The sequence below is a fragment of the Tetrahymena thermophila genome (assembly GCF_000189635.1).
Source record: "Tetrahymena thermophila SB210 genomic scaffold scf_8254487, whole genome shotgun sequence".
Lineage (NCBI taxonomy): Eukaryota > Ciliophora > Oligohymenophorea > Hymenostomatida > Tetrahymenidae > Tetrahymena > Tetrahymena thermophila.
Window position 1 is genome coordinate 104,555 of NW_002476262.1, and position 21,880 is coordinate 126,434.

The following is a 21,880-nucleotide window of genomic DNA, read 5'->3' on the forward strand; positions in this document are numbered from 1 at the left end:
TCCGCCATTTACTTTTCAATTAAATTACAAAGAATTTTATTTATATTTGTTTAAGAATAACACAACATATATGCTTGCATTTAGTGTTTTAAAATAAAACTATAAATTAATCTTTTAATTTTTAACATTTATAATTCCACTGATAGACTGATAGGTGGTATACTATTTTAAAAATGAAGGATGTTTTTAAGGATAAAATAATAGTAAATTTTATGAATAGTTAAGATTGAATAAGGATTAATATAGTTTATACTAAAAAGAGATTGATATAAAAGTGTGCTTAGATTTTTTAGATTAAAATCAAATAAATTAAAGTTGGTTATTATTTAATTTTTCAATAATTTTAAAATTATTACAAACAATTAAAATGAGTATAAAATAAATAGGGAGTCCTATTATTAGCAAATAAGAAGAGGAAAGTTCAAATAAAAACTCTAATATAGAATGTATAGTTGAAGAAGATTCTGCTTTGCTCTAAGTTAAGTAAGAATACGATGATTAGGATGAAAATTAGAATAATAATAGCAGCAATAGCAGCACAATAAATGCAAACAATTAAGGAAACAACGTTGGAGGAGGGAGAAGCAGATCTTCAGGATAAAATTTAGATGGAGGAAGCTTTAATACCAAAAGAAGTGTTCCTGTAGTAAAGATGTATTATGGTAAAAAGTATGTAGTCGGTATGTGCTCTCAACAAGAACAAGAAATAGAAAGTGAAGAGGAAGAAAAACCTATTCATTACTATCCACCCAAACTTATTTTATTGAATTTCCCTCGCCCTCATAACTATGATGCCTAGACTTAACTACTTCTTATAGAGAACTCATAATTCTAAGCAAAATTTTAGGAGATGAATTAAAATTAAGATATAACTACATATTTAGAGCAACTTGTTGTTGGTAATTCTTTAAATTACACAGAAAAATTAGAAGTTCGTCGCTTTTGGTTTTCTAGATTTTTTGAGTACGCTTAGCGCTATCCTCCTTGCTGTAGAAGAGTTAAAAAGTTTTGGGAGTGGGTATTTATGCTCAATCCAGAGTCTAATTTTAGATGGCGTTTTAAAAGCTTTTCTTTACAGTGGATTGAATTGATGACTTCATATGTAGAATTCCGTGAGTTATTTAGCAACTGGTTGGAATCATTTGAATAAGACATTCTGTCTGAATTATAAGATGAGAAAAAAAAATTATTTAAGGCATAACTTTATTCTCGTTATTTCAAAGAATTACTTTAGATGAAAAATAAAAGTAGCTTTGCACCTGATGATTTAGAATCAAGAGAAGATATGCAAAACTAAATTATGGATGAAGGTGTTGTTATCAAGCCAGAAGGATACAAAGAATCATGTATTTGTATGAGAGCTGAACGTGATATGAGAATTGGGATTATACCAAAATTAAATAAAGTCTAGTTCAAATATAATATGAAGATTTTCCATAAAAACGTAGAAATAAATAGTCTATTCACTATGAAGGAGGCTGAGTTACCAGTAAATCCACCTCCTGAAGAAAATTATGATGATGAAGATGAAGATGATGATAATATCGATGATGACGACGATGAAGAGGACATTGATGATGATGACGATGAAAATGATCTTTCAAGCATTGGCAAAGAAGATGATAGCAACTTATCTTCTTAATCAGAAGGAAGTGGTGATTCAAATATGATGATGTCTTAAGACTCATTAGCTAATAATAGTTAGATTTAAAAATTTAAAAATTCAATCAAGCCCTAAATGGAGAGTTTTGCTAATTCTAATAACTATGATAAATAAAATTAAATTCAATCAAAAGAAGAAGAAAATCAACTAAAAAATGAAGAAAAGTAAGACACTTAAGAAAAAATTAATCATGATAAAGTTGTAGATAAAGCAGATTAAAACACTGAAAATTAAAGTGCTTAAAATATATAAAATATAAATAATAGTAGTAATGTCAATGCTTAGGTTGCTGATAATAGTAGTTAAAATGGTGAAGAATTAGACGTAATAGCAACAGACGAGCATATGGACAACAATTAAAGAAATAATATATTAGATTGACGAATTAAGAAAAGATTGAACGAATACAAATTTATTATAAAATAGAAAAATAAGGAAAAATAATTGGTTATTTAGATATAAATAGAATAAACAGATGCTATCTATCAATAATTCAGCAAAATTAAAAAAATATAAATTTATAGGAAAGCGACAAAAAACATTATTATTCATTTATTTCATTTTGTACATACAAGTAGATAAATTTAAAGCTATTTTATAATTAATTTTTACCTGAAATAAATTTTTAAATATTATACATTAAATAACTTTTGCTTTGTTATAAAAAGCAACTTTTATATGTTTTTACAATTTAATATTACTTATATTTTAAATATTTCTTTTAAAATAAAATTTAATTATGTATGTCTTTTAACATAAAATATTCATCAATTAATTTAATTAAAATTTTCAAAAATAGACTAAAAAAAAATCTAAAAATATAAATATAAATAATTTAAATAAGAATTTTTCAATAAATTAAATACTTACTTTATGCAAATAAATTAATTAATATCTTGAAAATAAATTTTTGATAAAAATAAATTAGAAAAATGATAATAAAATATGTTTTTTATGATCTGACTTTCAAATAAATTTCAATTTGATGTATTTTCTTGAATATAAACTAATTTATTTTCAAAAAGATTGAATAGTATTTTTACATATTATACTATTGTTAAAAATTATCTAGATTTTTGATTGGAATCTTTAAAGAAAATGATTTTTATTAATTTTATTTTTATATTAGATTGAATATTTTATTTAATTATTACATTTGTAATAAAAATTTGTTATAATTTAACTTAATCAATTTATTATGATTATTAGTTCAATAAAATTTTGGCTTTAATTTGAAGAAATAAGTTATACATTTAATTTAATCCAATTTAAAAAGTTATTTCGTTAAGTTTTTTATCTAAAATAGTTTTTACTGGTATCATGCAAAATTTAAATTTGTAAAAGTGATGAAAGTAAGTAAAGTGAGTGAGTGAAAGAATTTAAACTTTCCATTTTATAAAAAATAAATTAATATAAAGAAAAGCTGAGATACGAAGAAAGTACTAAGTATATATAATAAATATGAAGTAATTTGTATTAAATCTATAGATTTTTATTTCTATATAATTAGCTTTAAAAACCCTAGTTTATAATTTTTATTTTACATCTATTATTTATTCTCCAAGCCAAATAGATTTAACAATATTTATTTATTTATTACCTCAGCTAAATTTAAAACTAAATGACATTCGAAATAAGTTTTCAGAACATGCAACTTTCATAAGTTGGAATCATATATTTAATATTAATGTAAGCATCTTCTCCACCATACTTTTCAAGTATTTCTAATGTTTCCTAAATTAGATCTGATAAATTCTCATTTTTTCTTTAAGAATAGTCAATATGGTCTCCAATATTCACTATAATTTATAGAAGTTATGTAATTTTAACAATAAAAATTATTTAATTTAATTACATCTCTTATTTTTGAACATATTCATCACTGGTAAAATTTAACCTTAATTTATAACAAAAATAGATTTAATTATTTATTTTTTATTTTTGTTTTAATAATAATATATTTTACGGTAGTAAGGAACTAGAGCTTCACCAATCATATCACTTGAAGTAACTAACTTTTATATTTTCTTTAAAGTGGTGCACATAATTGGATGACTCTTTGTGCTAAGTGCCTCTATATATTGCGAAAAATATTACTCTCTCTTAAATTAAAAATTAATGATTTATTACTCTTAATAGGAATAATTAATTGAGGAAGCACAGCAAATATTTTAGCTCCACCTCTAGCAAGTAATTCTTCACATCCTTGATCAGCCAAGAACTGATTTTAAATCAAATTTTAATTAAAAAATTTCGGGCATTATTATGAAATAATTTACTTTATAGGGTTCTTCAGTTTCTCTAAGTCCTTCAAAAAATATAGGCAAATATAAATGGTAATCTAACAATTCAGGTTCAAGTTTCCATGAAATCTAATTAAGTTAATAAAAAGTTGAATTTTGTTTATTTGTCTAAAAACTAATTATAAAATTCAATGTAATCAATAAGAAATTACCTTGCGGTGAGCTCCGTGGAAGTTGACTGCTATAGGTAAATCACCTCTATCATAATACTTTTTGAAGAGATTAATTTCAACAGCTTCACTGATTTAAATTATTTATAAAAAGGAGAAATTAATAAAAGGATTATTAGCATGTTAATTTGCATATTGAATATAGAATTTATTATCATTTATTCATTTTTGTTTTATGAAACTGTATATATATTATATTTTCACTTAAAACTAAATCTTTTTCACTCTAAAAAATGTTAAATTAAAATATTTACATAGCTTTAGCTTCAAAAATACCAGTTTTTTTTACTTTAGGGATAGGTTATACCTTTTTAGGAGCAAGTGATGAGCAATCTATAGATTAAGATAAGATAATTATTAAAAAAAATGATTAATTAATATCTAGTAGCAAGCAAATAATTCAATAGATCATTTCTTTGGCTTAAATCCAAAGTGAATTGAAATTTTAATTTATATTATGAAGAAATGCTATTTTACTTCCACCAGTTCCAGTGAACTTAGATGAAATATTTAATAAATGAGTTGTGTTATTTGGTTTAACTTTTCTAGATGGGCTTAAGCTTTACATTTTTATACTAACTATTCTAAATAATTATTAAATTTATATGAATTGCTTTTTTATTATTTCTGTTCTTTTGCTTTTTCTATTTTTTGTTTTTTAATTAATATTTATATGAATTCAATAAAAAAATGATAAAATATAAATGAGTTTCTTTTTTTTTTATTTGCTTAATTATAAAAACTATTCGCTATCTTTAATAAATAATAAGTAATAAGTAAAACTTAACAACCATTAATTATTATCATTTAACAGCGAACAAAATTTTGATGTTAAATAATCTTCATCATTTTCATTTGAAAATTAAAACATATTTTTACTTTTATTTATTAAAATGCATTTCATTATAAATTAGAAATTATCAAATTATTTAATGTATATTTATTCAATAATTTTTAAGATAGCTTATATGTCTATTATAGTTATTTATAATTTATTTGATTTAAATAAATCGATTTTTTAAAATAAATATTTATATTGTTTTTTATTATAGATTTATTTTTAAGAGTTATTCTTAAATTTAATTTACTTTTTAAATGAATTTTCAGATTATAAAATAATCCATCCAAATAAAGATTTTATTAGCTTCAAAATTAAGGATAGATATCATTTTTAAGTTATTTATTTTAGCCTTCATAAATAATTTTCACAAAAAAATATATTTAACAATTTTTAAATTAAAAAATTTACAGAATTTTATGTCTTTAAAATAAAGCTGAGCTCTCAAATAATAATTTATTTTAAATAAAATAATTTTTATTCATTTTTTATTTTTTAAATAGAAAAAAATTTAGGTTTTGTAAGGAATGATTTTATTTTATAAATAAAGCTTGCATTCTAGTTTATAGCTAACTTAAGAAATATATTATAAGTAAATTTGAAATTCAATAAAATAGATGAATTAGATAAAATAGATATGCGATTTTATCAAATTAATATTCGACAGATTGTGATAGTCATTCTTTATTTAATCTTTATTTGTTTGCTTATTTAACTCATTTAACATTTTCAAGGTATTTAAATTGTTTACATTCAATACTGCTTTTTTGATCCGTCTTTTAAATAAAAAATTAAGAATTATACAATATAATTAATTTTTCGTTAATAGCATAGATATAAATCAAAATCTCTTCAAAAAGTAAAGATATAATAATAAGCATAGGTTTTAAAAAAGTGAAAGAAGTAGTAGTGATTAGAAACATTTAATAATTTTAACTTCTCTAGATAAATGGCTGACGTATTTTTAATTATTATAACTATTGTCCTAGCTATTTTATTAGTCATAGCAAGTTTTTATCTTCTAGTTTTGTATTGTCATCGTAATTCATTTTAATTAAATTAAATAAGAAATAAAACCAATTAGATTAAGCTAATAGCAACGTTTTAATTAACTTAAAATATTTTATTTAATAGCTGAAGATAGAGGCTGGGGAACGTCACTGTTTTGTAAGATTGTAGTCGTAATTATCAAATTATAATTAAATTTGCATTACATTAATTTAATATTCTATTTATAGATTGCTGGTATGACACTTAGTTGGGCTTAAGTTTTAATCCTGCCTTTAGATGTGTCTAACTCAAGGTAAATAATATAATTATGAAATATAAAAAATTAATTTGAAATATTGAATTTGTTAGGAATGATGCTGGATTAGATATGACAACCTTTTGGTATATAATTTATATGTGCGTTGCTATAATGGTTAGTATAATTATACCATTTGCATCGTTTATGTATGAAACTGACGATGAAAAACCTATTGTTTCCAGAGTATTTACAGCTATTTGTTATGAAATTTGTCTTTTTATAGTTATTAGTATTGCTTACTTTGTATCTTGGGCATATTTAAAATACGCTTAAATACCTGTTACCATTATTACCACAACTTTGAGTCCTAGCTCATTTTTAAATGCAGGAGATTAAATTCCTTCAAACTTTACTCCAAGTTAGGTTTCTAATAATACAACTTTAGAATTAGAAGTTACATTTGTTATTTATGTTATGGCTTTCACTAGTTTTATTGGTAATTGGTTATTTGTGCTTTTTGCAGGTGTAGGACTTTTCTCATTACCACTTGATATGATTCTTGAATTTTGTAACAGACCTAAGCTTAGAAAGAGTAGTGAAGCTAAGGAAATTAAGAATATCTTAATAAGAAAAACAGAAACTTTAATTGAGCAAGGAAAAAATGTTAGAAGTAACAAACATAAACAAAATCAATTAATTTTAATGTTATTGTATATAAAAATAAATAGAAAATGGAGAAAATATATCAGAAGATGAGGGATTTTGGAATAGAAGAAGATAAAAAAAAGATTTTGAAAAGTCTTTTAATGAATTTAGAGTTTCAGTTTTAAGTTTAGAGAGAGATTATGATATTTTTAAGCTAGAATTAAGTATTGTCGATGTGAATCCAGCAGTATGGTTTTTGAAATTAGTTGGTGGAGTTTTATTATTTGGTGTATCTATTGTCTGGTGGCTCCATATGTAATTTGTTAAAATAATATTGAAGCTATTTATTTATAATTTTCTTTCAAAATTTAAAAGTATTATCTATATTTTGGCTCCAGGAATATCAGGTTTTCCATCATCTCCTTTCTTAAATAAAATGCTTACAGATATAGAAGCTTCAGGAGTAAACTTTTTAGCAACAGTTTTCTTCGCTGGTCTAGCTCTTCACTTGCTGTTTTGTGTCTAAAAAGGAAATATCAAGTTTGGACTTAGAATTCCCTTCATATTTACTATTCATCCTATGAAAATAAATGAAACATGGATGAACAGTTTCTTATTTAATATAAACCTAGTTTTAATCTGTAGTGTCTCTATATGCTAGTTTTGCACTAAAGCACTTTCAATTTATACAAGATCAACTACCATTGATAGTAAAAATTAATTTTGCATGAATATACATTAATTAATATTTAAAAATTAGTTTTGTTCAACTAATAAGTTAGATATCTTAAGTTCTTTTAATACTTTTACAAAAACAATGTGTTCGAGTATATTTTAGTAATTTGGTCAGTTTTAACCCTTGCCTACTTACTTTTAAAAAGATCTGACAAACCAAAAGTAAATTGATAATCAATCAAAATTTAAAATTAAAATTATTTTTAATAAAAAAAGGCTTTATAATAAATAGAAGAGTTATAAAAAATAAAAATTAAGTGATTTAAACAAATCTTTATTGAAAGTTCATTTCTAGCAATTTACACAAAAATTTCCTATAAATAAACATGAATTACAAAGTTTTTATAAAATTTCAAATTAAATTATCAATTAAATAATTATTAAATAAATAAAAATTATATTACACTAAAATATTTTGTAATCTTTATCTAAAACATATTTATGTCTACAGTTTTTAAATTATTCGTTTATTTCTTCATCATTAAATAATTAATTTATTAAAATTTATATATAAACCTATAATAGTAATTCATTAGATAGCTTTTACTACACAATTAAATTTTATAAATTATAGATATATGAGTGCTAGCTATTTTTATTTTTTTTTAATTCTTAAAATTGCTCAGATTGTTAATGATTTTTAGTTTGAATTTTTTAGAGAGATTTGCAGAAAATTATTTACTTAGCTCTACTATTAATTAATAATTAAAAGTAAAAATTGATTAGAAAAAATTATTAATATTTTATAAAATTAGTTTAAAATCAAAAGATATTAAAAGATTCATATATTAAAAATACCTAAAAATCATTTAATCTAGATGAAATAATTTATTGACTTGGATTAGAATACCTATTAAACTAGAGTAGATTTATAAATTGATAATTCTATTTTACTTGAAAAGGAACTTTTATATTAACTAAAAAACTATTTTGAAGCTAATTAACAATTAATTACAATCCATTTAAGTATAAATGGTAAACTAAATGAGGACATATTTTTAGGACTATCACTTATGTAAAATGTAGCTAAATTGCATTTAGAATTTTAAGAAACTACAATTAAAGGAGATTTACTATTGTAAATTATTAATTACATCTCAAATCCTAACACTTTAAGAAGCCTATCTATCTAATTTTAAAACTCTTACATAGTCTAGTATTCCCAAAGCTAATCTCAGAAGCAACTATTATAAAGGTTTTCTTAACTGAGCGAGGTAAATATGTTATTCTAAGAGTCTTATTTTGACATATAGACATTTTAGTAAATTGTAAATACTTTAACTGCAAGCCCAAATATAAGGGTATTAGATATTAATTTAATGAATATAGATGAATAGAGCAATTAATTTATTTTAGATGATTAAAGCTACGAAGTAATAGATAATCCTAATACTAATTATGAGTTATTTGAAGAAATCAAACCATCAATTCGTTAGCTTAATTTGAATTTTCATTAAGAAAATATAAATTTCTGTGAAAATGCATATAAATTAGCAAAAGGTTTTTAATACTTACCTTAGTTACAGATCCTTAAGCTTCAAATTACTAACTAACATGTTTCTTTAGATTAATATAAGTAGATATTTTTAGATTTATCAAAATTATAAGAATTGACTTAAATTGATTTATTGATTTGCGATAGTAATATTAATAAGTTACTAATATAATCATTGAGTAATCTGGTAAATTTAGAGTCTATTAATATAGATATGAGTAGCACCCAAATAGTTGGGGATGGGTTCTAAGATTCTGAGATATTGTTTTCAAAATTAAAAAAATTAAAAAGAGTTTAATTAATATTAAATAATAGTGTTTAGGAAATTCAGTTAAATAATCTGGCTAAAAGTATTTCTTTTGCTTAAAGCCTTCAATCCTTTTACTTAGATATAACTAACTTATAAATTTAAGATGAATTTGTTTTAAAATTAGGACAAAGTCTTTCAAAATTAGCTTCTATAAATGAGCTAAGACTACATTTTAGTGAAAATAAAATAACAGACAAAGGTATTTCTAGTATTTGTTTTGCGATTGAACAATTAATGTAGCTCGAATAAATATCAATCAGTTTATAGAATAATTATATTACTGAATCTGGATATCTGCATTTAAAAAATTCTCTTCAAAAGAAGATTACACTGAAAAATTTAGATTAAGATTTTAAGTGGAATAGAGATGAACTTAATATTCCTAATAATTTTGCTGAAATATTAGTTTTTGAGAATAATTCTATTAGAAACCTTGAACTTAACTTAAGAGTTTTTAATTAATTGAACTAAAATATTGTTGATTAGATTGCAAAATCAATATAGTAATCAAAAAATATAGAGACTTTGATTATTGATGCAGAAAAATCGTTTTTCACACTTAGCTCTTCTAAAAAACCATTACCTGTAAGTGATTTAAAATAGCTTAAAAGACTAATTATATTTAGTGACCTATCTCATGATGAAAATAGATAAGTAAAAAAATATATTGTAAGAAAGTCATTAAGATTAATTGAATTAATAATAACCAATTATTTTTGAGATTTATTTTTTAAAAATATATTTTAAAGTAATACTTCTAAAAAAGACACAAGACTAAACTGTTAAATTTTATTTTATGTCAAATAAATTTAATAATATTATATGTGTAATATTTCTTTGTTATAAAAGAAAATTATGAAATTGTTTTAAGTATTTAAAAAAATTTTAAATAATTAGTAAAATAAAATTATTGAAAAAAATTTAAATTAGAAATATTTATTACATAAACATTTAAAAATGTGAATAATATTTCTACTGTATCTAATACTTTTAATTAATAGTGAGTTGAGTGATTGATTGATTGATTTATTTATTATTTGCTATCTTTGAATGATATAAAGATAACTTTTTGTTTAAATCATAATCTTTATAAAAATTGACTGAAACAAAAAAATTGACTTAATAATTTAAAGATTATATAAATTAAAAAATATTTTCATTTGAAAGGATTATTATTTATGAATTCAAGTAAAAGTGTTCCATTTATAACTCCTAATAAAAGGCCAACGACAGCTTTTCCAAGAGTAAGTGAGCATTAATAATTGAATAATCTTAGTATTTTATAGAGATGACATTTATTTAGCAGTTTACAAAACTTTCATAATTAAAAAATAGGCTGATCGTGAAATGACTTCTATCACAACAACTTAATAGGAGTACCAGCAATAATTATAAAAAAATAATTTGCCATTTTTAGATTTTATAGATCCTTTAGTCCTTAAGAAAAAAAAATAGGAAATTGTTAGAAAAAAATATGAATAGCTGCTAGAAAAGATTTAATTTTATGATGCGGATTAACCTGAAGATTAAAGACAATATAGATATTCCAAAGAAACATTAATGCCCTATTTACTTTTCACTAAATATATGGCAAGAAAACCAGATTTACCTGAAGGAGAAGTTAAGTAAAGTAAAAATAATCGCTTGAAAGTTTGGATACCAGATACAATTGTTCTTAATGATGATAACTTCCCACCAATGTGGTTTTATTCTTCACCCGATGGTCATGTTTATCGTACTGATTCATTTACTTCTAAGAGTGTAGCAGCCAAATTATCGAATTATGCATCACCAGACGAATTAGTTGCAGTTGTTAAAAAAGTAATTTAAAATATTAAGAAAATAGGAGAAAATATAATTTATACAGCAACAGATTTAGAATAGAATTAAAATTGTGATAAAAAATAGATAAATAGTTAATATTTTTGAAACGAACGAGCAAATAATTTGATTTAATTATATAACTTTTATAGCAATATATAATAGAGTTTGCTAATATTATATTTTTTAAAGATACAATTTAGGGACTAATTGAATATAGCAGGTAATTAAGTCAAATTAGTTAGCTCCAGAGACCTTCTTACCACTGTTACAAATACTTTTTAAGTCAGAGGTAAGTTATTCCAGTAATATCTTGATTGTATATCAATTCTTAATTTTTATCAAATAATCAAGAGCCAACCGTGATTTAAAAATTCATCAAATCAAATGGTCCTAAGGCATTCATTTGCAGAACAGTATGGAGGAAGGATAGAAATCCATACTGTTGGATTATAACTAATAAAAGTGATTTCTATTCTGAAGAAAAAATACCTGAATAATAAAAATATATAACAAACCCAAATATTATGAATTCTTGCACTATAGTAAATACTTGCAGAGGAAAATATGTTGATGAAACTGTCCCCTATATTAAGAACATTTTAAAATATTTACATAATAATTTGAATATTGGATTTAAAGAATTTATCTGTGACTTCATAAAAGATGAGTCTGGCATTTGGTGGATGGTAAAATTCTTGAAGATATGAAATTTAAAATTTATAAATTTTTTTTATATTAATTAATCACTATAGGTAAATGTAAAGGGCTTTGTATTTGATGATCCTATACCTGAAGAAATAAATACAAAAAAGATTTTAAATTATGGTGATGATATGGGTTTAGAAGTAAAAGAAGATAATTCATAAGTATATTTTAAAATGTCGATAAGATTTTCATTCATTTTAAATATTATTTTTCTAAAAATAGTAAAATAAGAATAAATATTAAAAAGTTAAAATTTGTAAGTATTGTGAAACTGTTTTTCCAGAAAATGAACTTTGTCATAAAATGACTTTAAAAATGATTATTTAGACAGACAAGCATTTGTTAGTAAATTGAAGTTTAATAAAAAGCATGTTTAATTTATTCATTTCTTATAAATATAAAGCACAGAAGCAAAAATTTTCCATGGTTAGCTAGATCTGATATTAAGCATGTAGATACTCCACTTTTGTATCAAGAGCACAAGGTCTGCAAAACATGGTGAATACTTGATTTGTTTATCAAATATTTTATCTAACATTATTTTGAAAATAGCTACACACTTTATACTGAAACAGAAAAACTTATTCAATAAGAATACCAATTTGCTAAATTACTTGGAATTCCTTGTAATGAAGAAACCAAATACAACTTGGTTAGCTTAAATTAAATTGATTAAGCAAATGGAGGAGCAGATAACTCAGATTTAAGTGGCATGTAAAAATAAAAACCAGAGGAATAGGATGATGGAAGTAATATTATAATTTAAAATAGATGATGGATATTTAAAGATTTTTATATTAAAGATTGGGTACTTGATATCGCTCCTAACACTTAATTGGTAGTGAAAAATAATTAACCAAAAATAAATAATAAAGTATAGAAATAACTTGATAGATACAGAATGATGATTTTGTTACATTATATGAGAGACATACCTATAGAAAGAGAAGATTATAATAAAAATTACTTCATAGAATATACAATATTTGATTAAAAAGTTAAATATAAATTAGATTTATAAAATGCTTTAGTAAATCCTAAAGATAATACTTGCATAGTAGGTTTGAATAAAATAAGGATATGCTATTTCTTCACTAATGGAAGAAAAGGAATTAACTCATATATTCATTAGAAATAAGTTTTGACTATGAATTTGTATTGCGATTAATAAAAAATAGGTGTTTTAGATTTGGAATTACAAGATTTCCTAAGTGATAAAGTTAACAAAAGAGAATATTACAAGGTCTTTTCAGGGAAAACTTTACCAATTCTTAAATGGGGTTTAAATGTAATTTAAATTTTTGTTAACTTATAAGTTAAAATATATATATTTTTTTTTATCTTTCAGCTAACTGTCGGCATGTTTAATGCTGGGTTAATAGATGTTTCAAGGATAAAGCTATCTGAGCATGAAGGAGTAAAATAAATTTATTTATTTGACTAATTTTAAAACTGGGTATTAAATTATAATATATTTCATAGATATACTTACCTCATGGTGACTATTATACTTGTGAGCCTCTTCCTGCTGAATGGATTTAAATTATTAACGAAAAAAAGGATTTAAATTCAATAAAAAATAGTAAGTTTTTAGTTATTTTTATTATTGATTTTAACATTTTTTATTTTAAAGAAATGACATATCTGAAAAATACATATGGAGCAAACACTCCATTGGACAGATCAACAGTGAATACGCCTTCATATAATTAAAAGCAAAGAGGATCATAAAGAAGCCATTAGCAAGCATAAAGCTAATTTTCAGCTACATAACCTAATTTTAACTCTGCACTAACTCCATTATAACTTAACTAACAAAATTCACATCAATCTTTATAATATACAAATACTGTGGGATAGAATACAAATAAAAATTCTTCTTCATAGTTTTACTAATAGCATTTATAATAACCTTAATCAACAATTTTATCTGAGCTCTCCCCTTTTGGAAAAGAAGTTAAATTTTATCCATCCTAACATTCATAGTTTGCAAATAATTAAAACTAAGATTAATATGGAACTAATGATAATTCTTCTTATTAAGGATATAACTCTTCTAATCAGCAAGAAAATTTCGTAAATTAAATATTTTATCAAAAAACAATATTTAGTTTGATATTTTTAATTAGTCAAACGAAGAAACTAGACTTTTCGATGAAATTTTAAAGAGTGAGATCAATTAATATTCTAAAGAAGAAACATAAAAAAAGTAAATTGATTGATTGATATTCTTTAACAAAATTAAAAACATATTTTTATTTTTTATTAGGAAAAAACTCAAAAAGAAAATATATTATTGAGTGACAATAAACAAATCCAATCCATAAAAGTTTATTACCAAAAATATTAATTTAATTTAGAATATATAAAATCTATCTTAAAATTTATAATAATAAAACACGCTCTTCTCTTTAATTTACTATGTATTGTTTATAGATTTCCATTATGTTAATTTAATTTCTCCACACCAAACCTTCGTATTCTGCTGGATCTTAATAATATTTATACTTGATTTTTGATTAAAATTTATTTTATTTATTGTAGTTTTTACTCATAGATATATAAACCCTTAATTATTGATATGTATAAATTTTTAATAATTATGAAACTTAGCACTTTCAATGCTACATTTTATAAACAATTTAAGTAATCTATTGTAATCAAAACTCATTAATTTTTTATAATAGACTAAAAAATTTAAGATAATTAAATTGAATTCATTAACAGTAAATTAAAAATAGTAAAACTTTTAGAAAAATGAAATTTATTATTATTATAGATATATAATTGGTTGGTTAAGTTCATATCTAAATTTCAATTTTACTATTTATTTGATTCCTATTATCAATCAATCAACCAAGAAATTAAATTTGTTTTGATTTTCTTTAGATAATATCTATTTAAATTTTTCAAAGTTTTTTCTTAAATTAAAAATTAACAAAAGAATAGCATATTTTGTATATAAAATGGTTGATAAGCGCCCTATAGGTTATATTCCAGGAAAAGGAAATGTAAGCAGTATTTAGGAAAAATAGGTTATTTGATAATATTTATTCTTGTTAATTTAAATAGCCACTAGATAAAAAACCTCCTAAAACTAATAAATATGATTATGTGCAGGGAACATTAAAAACTGGAACTACAATAAAAGATATTAATATTATGAGTAATTTTTTGAGTAAAGAGGTAATTATAAATAAACAGTAAATTTATATAAATTTAGGTGATCAAGCAGTTGCAAAAAGAAAAAATGAGCTATTTAAAAGGATTAAGACTTCAACATTGAGTAATCTTTTGAAAGTAAAACTTAATAGAATTAGAAAATTAAATTTACAACAATCTAATTTTTTCAAAATATAATTCCAGTAAGATAGAAATTTTGAAAGCATTTATCAACTAGGAGAAGAAAACAAGGATTAAGTAATCTTTGGTTGAATAAATTTTAGAAAATATTAAGCATTTTTGTCTAATTAATTAGCAACAATATGTTCATGATAATATGTCATTAGTTAGCAATCCAATAAGCATCAACAGTCAAGCTACTTACATCTCAGCTGTAACATATGCAACTGAAAATCTTGGCATTACAGTAACAAATTTATTTGCACTATTTTATATTTATTGAATAATTTTTAAAAGGATAATACTTGTTTCCTTCTTTTGGACACAAGAGAGCCAGAAGATTTTGAGTTGTATCACATAAAAGAATGTAATTAATTATTTAGTTTTACTAAAATTTTGTAATAAAGATTAAGATATATAAATTAATTTTATTTAGCTATTAACCTTCCTGCACCTAATATTTCAAGAGATAAATTCATTCCTGCAGTTTACAGATTTGTAAGAATTTCACCATATGTATTTACTTTAATATATTAAATTTTATTAAAATTAGAAAAATTAACCAGATAAATTAATAATTATATATCATTCTGATGAAAGAAATGGGATTCCAATTGCTTAAAAGTTAGCTGAAAAGGGATTCGAAAATGTATTTTTATTATCTGGAGGTAATCGAAATTATTTATTTTTTATCACTCACTCAAATAATTTTTATTATTTTATTTAATCTCAAGGTATTGAAAAATTTGTTTAGGAGTATCCTGAAGAACTTGATGGAAAAAAAATACCAGTAATCAAAAAATAAGATGAAGATAATAAATCAAGAGTTTCAGTTGCAAAATCATAAATTTCATAAGTCAGTAACGCTAAATCACAAGTTACTAACAAATCATAAATTTCATAAATGAGTAATGCTAAATCTCAAATTACAGCCAATTCTAAATTACAAGCTAGCATATAGCAAAAAAGTACCATTGGTAAGTCAGATATTTAGTCTACTATTCAAAAAAGATCTGCTTCTGTCTAAAAGCCTGTCGTATCGAAAAGCAATACTCCATCTCACATCGGTGGGTAGAACACAACCCCTAACAAAATTAATAAGAGAAGCAACTATAAAGAATACCCAGAGATGAGTGATGTATTCATAAAAAAAGACTTATAAAACTAGAAAGAAATATAAAATATCATAACAAATTCTTAGTTGAAGCAGAGCTAAGCTCAAATGTCTCCAATCATGCAAAATGATTCTATGTTTTCTAACAACGAATCGATATATAAAAAATGATTATAAGGAGAAAATATTATTTTAAAAGAGTTTTTATATTATTAGTTAAATTATTTTTTTGTTTAAAAATAAATATTTTTGTTTTTAGATTTTATCCATCTTATAATTAAAATTCACTTTATAGATATATAAATAATTCAAATTTAATTTCATCACAATTTATCTGATGCATGATATCGTTTTGGATTTTTTAACATGCTAGGTTTAGTTTATTTGACTTATTATGGGAAAGGTGGGGAGAAATTATTAATTAATTAATTAATTATTTAAGACTTTAATTTTTGTACAATATATAGATAGATAGATATTGATAGCTTCAAATTATATTATAGAGATTATTTGATTTTTAATTTTTTATCAACAATTTTTGAAGGATTTTACCAAATTTCTAAATAAATATCTCTTTTGAAGTACTAACTATACTAAAAGAAATAGGTTCATCAAAAACTTATAACTTCTATATATCTATTTTATTTTTGAACAAATTATTTATAATAGACGAGTTGTTGACTCTTAATATTAACTTTCTAACATCTTTATTATAAAGTTTGGAGAAATGCTCACTTATATTACATAAAAGATACAGAGAGCTTTTCTCAACTTATTAATTTATTATTTTGCATGATTTTTTATTTAAGCGCTAATGCAGAAAACAAGTAGAAAAATATCTAAAACCATTGAAAGCTTTATTTTATTTAAAAAAAATAATTCATATAAAATGATTGTGTTTTATTTAATTTTTCACATTAAAAAAAATATTTTATATTACATAAAATCGATGCAGATCTTAAAACGAACATAATAAGTATGTATCATAAATTAATTACTGATAGAAAACATGATATTTAAGTTAGACTAAATAATATTTTAAGTTACAAGGAAATTTTACATTTTGTTTAGAAGATAAAATATTTATGCTTTAACATTCAATTTATTACTAAATGCATCAATTCTGTTAATAATGACTAAATGTGCTAAAAATTAGTTTATTACAGCTATTTATTAATCCATCATTGAGTCTTGACAAGGTCGTACTTGATTAATTAAGCCTTGACAACTTCTCTAACAGTATCAAGTAAAGAAGAGGTTGTGGTAAGGAATTAGTCATTTAAGTCAGAAATTTTGTTGCCTAAGATCTTATGGATGAAAAGAAGACCGAAAGCGAATGCAAGTCTGACAATGGTATTGACTAAACCAAGATCGAGGAAATTTAAGAAAGGATACAAAGTGAAATTAGCAACAACGACTAAAACCCAATGAATCAACCATCTCTTTTGTATGAGGTTATCAGTAGAAGCACCACCATTCAAAGCTCTTAAGGAAGCAACTAATGGGATAACGTAGACGACAGCTACTTCAATGATCCAAGTTAAGAATTCTATGAACATTTTTTAATACCTTTTTTTATTTTTTTGTTTTCTCCTTTTTTTGAGGTTAATTAATTTTTTGTTTATAAATAGAATATATCTGCAAATAGATTTATGTTTGAATAATAAAGAAGAAAGAAATATGTTTGTTTGCTTGCTTATTGCTTGATTTTTGCTTATCTTAACAAAATAATGTATTAAAATTTAAAAATAATTAAAATTTTATGCGAAAAATAGTATATTTCATATTAATTAATATATACAATTAATTATTCATTAATATTTCTTTCTTTATTTTTTGCTTGCTTGCTTGCATATATGTATGTATGTATTCATATTTTTTATATATTTTTCTTTTAATTTAAATTTTTTAATAAATGTCTTCTATTTATCAAATACTAAAAGCTAATTTCCATTAACTAATTATTTTGATGTATCGTATTTGTTTTTAAAGACTAAGAGTGTGATTTAATTTAAAACAATCCTATTACTTCACGTCCTTCATTTTTTCAAATTATAAAACGAAGAAAATTTAAATTTTTATGAGAAATATAATTTAAAAAATATTTTAATTTAATTTGAAAATAAATGATTTTTTTAATTTTACATGATTTGATTTTATGCATTTTAATCATATTCTGTGTTAATGAAAGAGTTAAAAATATTATTTAATGATTGTTAAAAATTAGTTTCAAAGATCTACTGATACCAATAATTGAATAGCTTTAATTAAAAAATATTTGTTGGTATAAAGCAAGCAAGCAAAACTTAATAAATAACTTAGGCATTAATTGAATGATTAAAAAATTTATAAAAGGACACATTAGCAAGTTTCTAAACTTATGGTAGTAGGAACTAGAATTAAAAAAAGAGTAAGCAAACCCAATAGACTCAATGTTAAGAAACTACCTTAAAGAAAATAAAGCATTAGGCAGTAATGACAGAAAATTATTTACTGATAATGTTTACAAGCTAGTTAGACATAAAGTGTATTTAGATACGATTTCACCCAAACCACTGTCATGGGAAGGCCGTCTTGACACTATTTATACAGAGAAATTTGCTACATAAAGAAAAAATATGTCACTTTTACCGTAAATTAATTCATTATAGATATACTTTTTAGATTAACTTTAAATTTAAAAAAATAAATAGTCATGTGAGAGCAAGCTGTCCAAAAGAGTTAGTAGATTTCATTAACTTTAAAAAAGCATTTATCTATGCCAATAAAATAATTAATGTACATAAAAATGATTATTAATTTATAATATAGTCTATTTGATGTTCTTTGCGATTCTTTTGGTGAAGAAAAAGCAATTGAAATATGCATGGCATAAAATCTAAGGGCTCCTTTAACAGTCAGAGTAAACCCTATAAAAATATCAAGAGAAGAGCTTATTTAAAAGTGGAGAGATGTGAACAAATTTGCAATCAAGCCTACTGAGTTCTCTCCTTACGGAATAACATTTACAACAGACAAAAACGTAAAAATAAAATTAAAAATATATAGATTTGATATAATGGTTTTAATTAAAGAAAACTAGAATCTTCTACTGAAGATTTATATCTACTTTTCAAAACAATTTGATGTTATTTAATTTTTTATTTCTTACAGGAAAACTTGTATGAACTACCAGAATTCAAAAGAGGTTATTTTGAAATTTAGGATGAAGCAAGTCAACTTGCAGCATTTAAAGTGAAATGTCAAATAGGTGACCATGTCTTAGACTATTGCGCTGGTGCTGGAGGAAAATCTTTAGCTTTTGCGCCTTATCTTAAAGGAACAGGTTAAATCTATTTGCATGATACAAGAGACTATATTTTATAAGAAGTAATCAATCAATTAATTAATTTAAAATTGGAATAGTTTTAATTTAAAAATATTTTATTTGTCTATTTAATAAAAAATATACTTTTGACAACTTTATTAATAATATCTTATAAAATGAAAATAGGCTAAAAAAAGATTTAATAAAGCTGGAATTCAAAATGTTCAATTTCACACATAAGAAAGCTTAAATAATAATAAAAATAAATTAGTTAAAAAATTTGATTGGGTAGTATGTGATGTACCTTGCACTGGTACAGGTACATTGAGAAGAAACCCTGATTTGAAATATAAATTTTCGAGAAATAGACTAAAATATTTTGTAGATTTGTAAGCAAGTGTTTTCAAGGAGGCTCTGCCTTTTGTTAAACCTAAGACAGGAAAAATAGTTTACTCAACCTGTTCATTGCTTTAAGAAGTAATATATTTTAATTTTAGTATTTAAATTAACAATTTTTCATTATAATTTAGGAAAACATATTTTAGATCACAAAATTTTGTAAAGAATTTAATTTAGAAGTAGTAGATGGAAAGCATTTCTAAACAACCCCAGGCAAAGATGTAGAAATGGATGGATTTTTTTGTGCTGTTTTGCAATTTAAAAATTGAAAGAATTAGCAATAGTGCTATTTAATGTATGTTACTAAAATATGTATTCATAATTTTAATTATTCAATTTTGTATTTTATCATATCATAAAAGATTTTTATTTCTGATAAAAAGTAAATAAGTTTCTTACAAAATGCTGGTATTATTTGATATTTACAAACGATTTTACTCTTTTTCGATTCTATTTTTACCACACAGTACATCAAAAATTTTTAAGCACATAAGTAAATAAATAACAAAATAGATAGTCTATATATTACTATTTGTTTTGAAATTTTTTAATTATCTGATGATAAATGATAAATAAAAGAATGTGTTAAACAAAATTAGAATGTAAAATCTAATTAATACTATAATGAAAGAATATTCAAAATTAAAACTAGAAAAGTAAAAAATTTTTGTAACTAAGGAAATTGAGGTGAATTTTTTATTAATAAAAATAATAATATAATATAATACTATCTTTACGAGTACTTTAAATGAACAAGAGTATTCCATATTTTTATTATATTTAAATAATATCAAAAAATATAAATTACTTAAAAAAATTTGCACTCTAAAATGGAAAACACATACTAAAATATAACTCAAGCTACTTTGAATGAAGTCTAAGAAGTTAGAGCAAAAATAACTGATTGGAAAGAATTGAAAAAAGGAAAGCATTTAGTTATATATAACACTCAATATAAGGACTACTCTTTGAAGCTTACTAAGGTTATTGGAACTATTCCTACAAATATTCAAAAAGTAGCTACTTACTTTTTTAGTAATATTGATGTTTAAAGAGCTAATAGATCAGAAATGCTAACTCAGTTGAACGTTGTTGAGCAAATTGATGAAAATTCGTATATTATTTTATCAAAAACCAAGTCTAAGATGCTTGTAAGCTCAAGGGAAAATATCAACGTTGTACGTAAAATTTAGCTAAGTGCTAATGAAATAGTAATCGTAAGATCAAATGTTGACACTCATCATAAGGTTGTTATTAGTAAAGACTCTGTATAATCATAAACTAAATTATTTGGTTTATTTTTGACAAAAGTTGACGAAAACAACACAAAAATTGAAGTTTACAATTTAGTTGATCCTAAAGGTAGTATTCCTTCATCTATCACCAATGGATTTGCTGATATGTAACTTAATGCTTTAGAAAAAGATATTGAAGCATTATTGAAGCTTTGATTAGTATTTGTGTAAAATAATAAATTAATGAATTTTATTTTAATATTTGGAAACATGTTAATGAATCTTATGTAATTTTTTATAATTTTTAATGTAAATTAATAATTTATAAACTTAAATATTTTAGAATTAGAATAAAATACATTTTTTAATAAGACCCAGAAATATATTCCTTATTTTATATTTTTATTCATTTAAGAAAACATTTTTTTCTCTTAATTTTATCAAAGCATATTTAAATATGGGTTTTTAATTCCAAAAATTATTTTGAACATATTTATGTATTATTTGTATTAAATTAAACTTAAATATTTTACCATAAAAAATTAT

General features: G+C 22.7%; 9 protein-coding genes across 9 annotated transcripts; 8 read left to right on the top strand and 1 right to left on the bottom strand. All coding sequences in view use genetic code 6, as the record gives it.

The window, feature by feature from the left end:
- Positions 1–367: 367 nt before the first annotated feature.
- On the top strand, positions 368–2,044 carry TTHERM_00499560 (hypothetical protein; the record flags this gene model as incomplete). The annotated part of the gene is made up of 1 exon (XM_001022214.1): positions 368–2,044. The coding sequence occupies one exon, from the start codon at positions 368–370 to the stop codon at positions 2,042–2,044; it is 1,677 nt and encodes a 558-aa protein (XP_001022214.1).
- A 1,260-nt stretch (positions 2,045–3,304) lies between these two features.
- On the bottom strand, positions 3,305–4,704 carry TTHERM_00499570 (parkin co-regulated protein; the record flags this gene model as incomplete). The annotated part of the gene is made up of 8 exons (XM_001022215.3): positions 3,305–3,462; positions 3,519–3,560; positions 3,630–3,737; positions 3,794–3,884; positions 3,943–4,035; positions 4,119–4,206; positions 4,391–4,469; positions 4,614–4,704. The coding sequence occupies 8 exons, from the start codon at positions 4,702–4,704 to the stop codon at positions 3,305–3,307; spliced, it is 750 nt and encodes a 249-aa protein (XP_001022215.1).
- A 1,219-nt stretch (positions 4,705–5,923) lies between these two features.
- On the top strand, positions 5,924–7,864 carry TTHERM_000499578 (LMBR1-like motif protein; the record flags this gene model as incomplete). Its single annotated transcript, XM_012799240.1, has 8 exons — positions 5,924–6,014; positions 6,109–6,155; positions 6,213–6,277; positions 6,334–6,893; positions 6,952–7,183; positions 7,244–7,578; positions 7,629–7,765; positions 7,820–7,864. 8 exons carry the CDS (start codon positions 5,924–5,926, stop codon positions 7,862–7,864), a joined length of 1,512 nt encoding a protein of 503 aa, XP_012654694.1.
- A 752-nt stretch (positions 7,865–8,616) lies between these two features.
- On the top strand, positions 8,617–10,128 carry TTHERM_000499579 (LMBR1-like motif protein; the record flags this gene model as incomplete). Its single annotated transcript, XM_012799241.1, has 5 exons — positions 8,617–8,681; positions 8,756–8,817; positions 8,933–9,244; positions 9,311–9,362; positions 9,414–10,128. 5 exons carry the CDS (start codon positions 8,617–8,619, stop codon positions 10,126–10,128), a joined length of 1,206 nt encoding a protein of 401 aa, XP_012654695.1.
- Positions 10,129–10,586: 458 nt separating this feature from the next.
- Positions 10,587–14,237, top strand: TTHERM_00499580 (Lmbr1-like motif protein; the record flags this gene model as incomplete). Its single annotated transcript, XM_001022216.2, has 14 exons — positions 10,587–10,652; positions 10,744–11,229; positions 11,422–11,521; positions 11,584–11,918; positions 11,985–12,098; positions 12,160–12,282; positions 12,341–12,435; positions 12,490–12,686; positions 12,741–13,225; positions 13,286–13,354; positions 13,420–13,519; positions 13,571–14,013; positions 14,067–14,146; positions 14,207–14,237. The coding sequence occupies 14 exons, from the start codon at positions 10,587–10,589 to the stop codon at positions 14,235–14,237; spliced, it is 2,724 nt and encodes a 907-aa protein (XP_001022216.2).
- Positions 14,238–14,903: 666 nt separating this feature from the next.
- TTHERM_00499590 (rhodanese-like domain protein) lies at positions 14,904–16,564 on the top strand (the record flags this gene model as incomplete). Its single annotated transcript, XM_001022217.3, has 9 exons — positions 14,904–14,948; positions 15,010–15,103; positions 15,161–15,237; positions 15,304–15,357; positions 15,416–15,526; positions 15,577–15,646; positions 15,716–15,777; positions 15,833–15,947; positions 16,014–16,564. 9 exons carry the CDS (start codon positions 14,904–14,906, stop codon positions 16,562–16,564), a joined length of 1,179 nt encoding a protein of 392 aa, XP_001022217.2.
- Positions 16,565–17,703: 1,139 nt separating this feature from the next.
- Positions 17,704–18,053, top strand: TTHERM_000499609 (hypothetical protein; the record flags this gene model as incomplete). Its single annotated transcript, XM_012799242.1, has 2 exons — positions 17,704–17,932; positions 18,025–18,053. The coding sequence occupies 2 exons, from the start codon at positions 17,704–17,706 to the stop codon at positions 18,051–18,053; spliced, it is 258 nt and encodes an 85-aa protein (XP_012654696.1).
- Positions 18,054–18,726: 673 nt separating this feature from the next.
- Positions 18,727–20,368, top strand: TTHERM_00499610 (NOL1/NOP2/Sun family protein; the record flags this gene model as incomplete). Its single annotated transcript, XM_001022219.3, has 6 exons — positions 18,727–19,025; positions 19,087–19,113; positions 19,205–19,415; positions 19,547–19,762; positions 19,887–20,177; positions 20,231–20,368. The coding sequence occupies 6 exons, from the start codon at positions 18,727–18,729 to the stop codon at positions 20,366–20,368; spliced, it is 1,182 nt and encodes a 393-aa protein (XP_001022219.2).
- Positions 20,369–20,929: 561 nt separating this feature from the next.
- Positions 20,930–21,550, top strand: TTHERM_00499620 (START domain protein; the record flags this gene model as incomplete). The annotated part of the gene is made up of 1 exon (XM_001022220.3): positions 20,930–21,550. The coding sequence occupies one exon, from the start codon at positions 20,930–20,932 to the stop codon at positions 21,548–21,550; it is 621 nt and encodes a 206-aa protein (XP_001022220.1).
- Positions 21,551–21,880: the final 330 nt, after the last annotated feature.